Below are 5,760 nucleotides of genomic sequence, written 5' to 3' on the forward strand. Positions count from 1 at the left end.
CGATGATTTCTTTGGAATTACTTTACCAGAAATTTGGCCCCACATAATTGGATATTCACGTGTAGCTTCATCCAAAGCAATCCTAAAATCTTCACGTTTTTTAGCTTCAGCAATCAGAAATTCGTCAAGACTCTTCAAAACTTGTTGTTTCTCTTCTTTGTTAATAAGAAGTTCTTTTTTTCTTATGTCATCTATGAAGTACGGATGAGGCCTATCACGAATCTCTTGTAATTCATCTTTCAAGTCTACTCTAAGGTTCAGGAGAGTTTTTAAAGATGTTACCCCCATGATCAAATACGTAAGAATAAGAAAACGATCTTTTTTTTTTCTTTTTTTTTCTTTTTTTTTTCCTGATAAATAAAGATACGGTTTTGAGTTTGCCGAAGCGGGTTTAAGGAACTGTTTCTAGATAAGAATCTAAAAACTATGTATGTGATACCAACTAATGTAGTACAGACCAGGATTGATAGAAGGTGAAAGCAAACTAGTTGCTGGGGATGAGAAGAGAGTTTAAGTTCCGTCAGAAACTTAATAAAATCTGATTCTAGGATCAATACTTTAGGGTTTGATAAAGATAATCATAATATTGATAATTGATTGATAATAGATTGCATTTTCTAAACAACGCGACCTAGCCTTTATATAGACTTTGTAGAACCGACTAAAAGAAACTAAAAAGGAATTCAAGCTAAACTAGAAAAGTAAAGGACTTGTAAATCAAGAAAACTAAACAGACGCAAGGGATCAACAGTCATTGTTGATACAGACGTAAGGGATCAACAATGATTGTTGATACAAACGCAGATGTCCTACATCATATGAGAAACCGTAATGGAACAAACTTGTCATACGTTATGAGAAATAAAAACTATTTACAATACCAATTGCTATAATGTAATTTGTTTTATTTAGATATATATTAGATTAGATAAATCTACCCGGATCTTAAATTAAATTAAAATCCGGGCAGAAAATGAGAAGATGGTTAAAAGAATTTAATGGAGATGATGCTACCGGATGGATGAATATAACTACTCCCTAAAGAAGATAACTGTTTATGTTAAAAAATAAAGTTGTAGAGCAAAATAAGGAGAGAGTTTTTTGATTGAGACGCAAGTTTTTCCTTTTTAGGTTTGATGTTCGCTCATCTAAGGCCATTTCAACACAAGTTATTGTTTTTGGCTGCAAAAACAATTACATCTCCCTAGGCATCACCTTTAGGGTACATCTCTGGAAGAGTTCGATGGCCGTTGCAAAACGCGATTCTCAGACATCGATGAGTTTGAGGCTGAGGGAATTGAATTTGTCCAAGAAGTAGCAAATTTTATTCGTTTGAGAGAAGTCACTTTTTGGCTTTAGTAATTTCATTTCAAGTTTGGCTTCAGAAATTTCCTGAAGGGAGCAAGGCATGACATAACCACCAGATCGAAGGGTTTTATCTGGCACAATTGTGCTTAGTTCTCCAAGAATTTTGTGAAAGCTTCCGACGACCGTGCTTGCCATACTGCTCCCAGGAGTGCTTCTCAAATGGTAACATCCATGAAAAGCAGCTTTCTACCTGAGATTCTACACGTTTACTCTGTGGACAGGCTCGGCAATAAACAGTGTGGTGCTTGAGCCAGCAAGGTTTTCCATTTTCTCAAACAAAATTCTTCCTACACTACTAGAATACTACCAATTAAAATGGACAGAAAATAGATCATTTAGCAACGCAACAGATTCAGAAGTTTCTAGTGAGCAAACATTGCAGTTACGAAGTGTAATATCAAAACTTCTATAACTTTCAACAAGATATGAATACTCATAACACAGAACAACATTCAGAATCCTAGAATTCAAATACTACTATTTTTTTGTTTGTTTGTTTGCTAATCTCATTTGAGCCCTGAATCAAAAACACATTAGCTTTGATTACTCCAAAACAACCCTGAGAGAGTAAAAATGAACAGATAATTAAGCACCGAAGGCAAAAACTAGGACCTACTTTCCACACATTCGAAACGAGAGAAAGGAAATAGTTTAGATAAAATGAAGAGCAGCCCATACTTGTTTTCTGGGGGTCTGCACTGCCGGCTGCATCTACATCACTAGTTTCCACATAGTAGCTCGATGAGCTCAACTTTCTTTAACTTTGAGTAACCTTTAAGACCACGAGATTTCGCAAGGACCTTCAGTTCTGCTAGTTTTAGTGCACTTAAATCAGTATGTTCAGTCGACGACTTTGTCTCAACAACCTCATCATCAATATAAGCTTCATCAATATCAGATGATTCTGTCTCTGATATTTCAGCAAATTCTTCATCATGCACATCAGAAGATACATCAAATGACTCCTCAAGCTCAGACTCGAGCTCAATTTCAGACACTGGTTCAAACTCAGGTACCAGCTCGGGCTCAGATTCTGCTTCCAGTTCTGGTTCAGGTTCATTCTTCTTTCTCATTCCTTGAAGCTTTGGTAATGAAAGAGAGTTGATGTTATCCTCAGGAGAATACAGTGGCTCGTATTTCACTCTTGGAACTGGAGATTTCCGCCTGAAGTTCGATACTGGCCTCCTAAACGGATTTGAATGTTTGGGTTCTTGCGCTTCCTCATCCTCCTCTCTAGCATTAGAATTTGAGTTTAAGAAGTTTGTATTTTGTTCATCCCCAAATGAGCTTGTATTCTGTTCAGGTTGTTCCAAAACAAAGTCCCGGCTGCTGCCACTGTTGCTTTTTCTTTTCCCTTGATCGACTGAGTGTTTACGCAACAGTTTAAGAAGTGAATCCACTGTTTCACTTTCCTTACCTTGTCCCTGTGAGGATTCCATCTTCTTTTCTTCTTTGATGGCCGCTCTTTCACGGAGTTGTGCTTGGACTTTCCTGAAAAGATCAACAATCTCTTTCTCTCTTGGACCAGGTGTTGCAGTTGCCTGAAACCTCGGGCCATTGGAAAGAGAAAGTAATGGCCCATTTTTTGATGATAAAAGTTCAGATTCTTCAATGTTCTCAGAGTTATCTCTGTCTAAATTTTGCCTGTTTCTATTTCTAGAGAACCCATGATTTTGTCTTTGCCTAGAGAAATCTGGATTTCTTCTATGATTGCTGGAGTTTGCTGAACAAACAAGAGACGATGCCCTATTGGAGTAAAGAAGCAAGCTTTTACTCGAATTAATCTTAACTGGAAGAAAGGCCTTCAAATCACCATGTGACGAGTAAGACGATGCGGCAGCTGGTCCATAGCCTTCACAGTAGCCAACATTTATAATTGTTATGTAAAGGTATACCGAGATATTTAAAATAGTTAAATTGTAAAGCAAAAAAACTGACGAGTGATAACTTGTAAGTTGATGGTCCTATTTATCATGATTCATCTCTAGGCAATGAGGCATGCCCTAAAGGATTCGCTGGCTATTAAGAAAATCATTGAAATGAATCTCTTGTGTGCTTCTGATATGGGCATGAGAATGTTTCTTCCTAAAAGCATAACTATGATTTGAACTTACTCATGCCATCTCTCAGGTTGATCAGAGAAAGGCAGGGGAAGTAGATGATCCAACATCCCAGTGGCTAATGTAATGTGTACTGAATTGTTAACATTATTTGAACCATTGTCTTATGTGCCGTAAACATAAACAGTAAGCCATTGATCGTTTCGACAAATATATTAAAATAAAATACAGAAATTGAACACACAAACCACCATAACATTCAAACAGATATATAAAACTATAGAACCACCAGAAACTAACATAAGCAAACATCTAAACTTGTGGGCCTAAACACCGTATATACAAAGAAATAAAGAGAGAAAAAGAAAATCCGCAAAATAACAATTCAAATTAGGGTCTCCAGATTTCAACCGTTACAAATACTAAACACCACAATGTTGATACTGAAAATTCAACAGCACCATAGTGCCTAGACAGATAGGAATAAAGCAAGCTGAAAAGTGCACTGGATGGATAAGACCCTATACTCTTCATCCCATAGCACCCAACTCCTAAAACTACTAAAATCCCCAGACTCATCTTTACCTCCACCACACAGTCAATTGCCAAACTAAAATAGAAGAAAAAAAAAAACATAGAAACTTAATATCCCTTAACTTCGCTGAACCGACTTCACTAGGTCATATTACCAAGTAGCCTATAGACATGAAAAATCTAATTTTTTTGTATATAAGATATGTTTGAAAAGAATATACAAGGTAAAAGAGCCACCAATCTTGTTTTAGGACTTAATTTTATCCGAACCCTAAGAAGTTCAAACAAACCAAACGGATAAAACAGATGTAAGTAGAAGAAAGGGCATACCTGGAAGATTACCTGAAAGGATTCCTTGAGACATTGGTGTTTATTTGTGCATCAGGGTTGGGTTTTATTGAGGGTTTTGCATTCTTCTTCCGCTATATCATATCATCTTTGTTCTTGTCGCTCCACTTTTAGTGCTCCTCCGTTTGGTTTCAGGAATGAACTACTACTACTATCTTCTTTTAGTAGATGCAAAATGATAACAGACTTTATTGACCCTCTTTTATGTAGTTATTTGCCTGCATACGGCAGGTTTACTCGGCTTAATAGGACTGTGTACGGGGGTAATTTCGTAATGTTTTTACTCTATTAAAGGGTGGAACTTAGAGCATCTCCAATGATAACTTTTTTTCTTTTTTAAGAGCGTTCACAGTGGGAGAGTAAACCCAAATATTTGGTCTTTTGAACAGACGTAGTGGAACGTATTATCGATCAAATTTTGATCAACGACTAAAACCCAGAGTATATTTGGTCTGGGACCAAGACTAAACCCAAATATAATCGAGCGTTGGTATACTTCACGCCCCACCACCAGACGGACATATAGTGCACGTCCCACATCAGGCGGACGTATATTCCACGCCCCACATCAGGCGTTGGTATAGTCTACGCTCCACATGGGGCGTACGCAAAGTCTACGCCCCATTTTTTTTTTTATTATTTTGTATAGGACGGGCATTATACCCCCGCCCATTCTTTGTTTTCAAAACCATTTTAGTGGGGCGGGCTTTATACCTCCGCCCCACTTCTTTCATTTTTTTTTTTTTTTTTTAGGATCTACCCAATCAGGCGTTGGTATAGTCTACGCCCCACACCAGGCGAACGTATAATGTACGTCTGACCAAATTTAGTCTTTCCACCGTAGCGTCACACACCATACTAAACCCAAAATTTGATCTTTTTTTCCCTCTTTGGTCTTTGGTTATACTCGCACCACTACAGTTGCTCTAACCGGCCAATGGTATCTTTTTTTTATAAACGAAGGTTCTTAAAAAGGCTATTAATATGAAGAATAGACCAAAACATAGAAGAAGAGTTAACTTTGGCCCGTTAACTTTGGCCCATTTAGCCAAAGTATGAACTTCATCATTATAAACACGCGGTTGATTAGTAAATTTAAAAGCTACAAATGTAGAATTATAAAAAGAAATTTCTTTAAAAAGAGCACATGTTCTTTGATCACTATCAAACTTCCCTGCTAAAAATTGGTCAATCAATTTTTTTGCATCACTCTCAATTATTCTATGAGTAAGCTTTAGTTCCACGGCTTTCTTTAAGACCGCCCAGATGGCCTGGTCTCGGCTTCTGATGAAGAAGTAACTTCAAGTACCAAGGTTGCACAAAAGAAGGTTATATTTGTATGATCTCTCATCACATATTCTGCACCATTATCCAAGGAGAGTTCATCAAAGACCATTAATGTTGCATGTTATCCATCCAAAAGAGGGAGCACCCATTTATCATTGCTAAC

General features: G+C 37.2%; 1 protein-coding gene across 2 annotated transcripts; it reads right to left on the reverse strand.

The window, feature by feature from the left end:
* Nucleotides 1–1,727: 1,727 nt before the first annotated feature.
* Nucleotides 1,728–4,464, reverse strand: LOC113349924 (rho-N domain-containing protein 1, chloroplastic-like). 2 transcript variants are annotated; one of them, XM_026593972.1, is made up of 2 exons: nt 4,305–4,464; nt 1,728–3,220 (listed from the first exon to the last, which is right to left on the reverse strand). In XM_026593972.1, exons 1-2 carry the CDS (start codon nt 4,324–4,326, stop codon nt 2,088–2,090), a joined length of 1,155 nt encoding a protein of 384 aa, XP_026449757.1. In that variant the 5' UTR covers nt 4,327–4,464; the 3' UTR covers nt 1,728–2,087. The 2 variants fall into 2 exon arrangements, with proteins under 2 accessions (XP_026449757.1, XP_026449756.1); XM_026593971.1 differs by having other exon boundaries at nt 4,293–4,463.
* Between the last annotated feature and the right edge of the window lie 1,296 nt (nt 4,465–5,760).

This window comes from Papaver somniferum, chromosome 2 (assembly GCF_003573695.1).
Source record: "Papaver somniferum cultivar HN1 chromosome 2, ASM357369v1, whole genome shotgun sequence".
NCBI classification, from domain to species: Eukaryota; Viridiplantae; Streptophyta; class Magnoliopsida; order Ranunculales; family Papaveraceae; genus Papaver; species Papaver somniferum.

Excerpts from the sequence above, each read along its gene's own strand:
- LOC113349924 (XM_026593971.1), bottom strand. The coding sequence starts at position 4,326 with ATGTCTCAAGGAATCCTTTCAGGTAATCTTCCAG. Across the intron at positions 3,221-4,292 it reads CCTTTCAGGTAATCTTCCAG|GCTATGGACCAGCTGCCGCA; the intron begins GTATGCCCTTTC and ends GCTACTGTGAAG.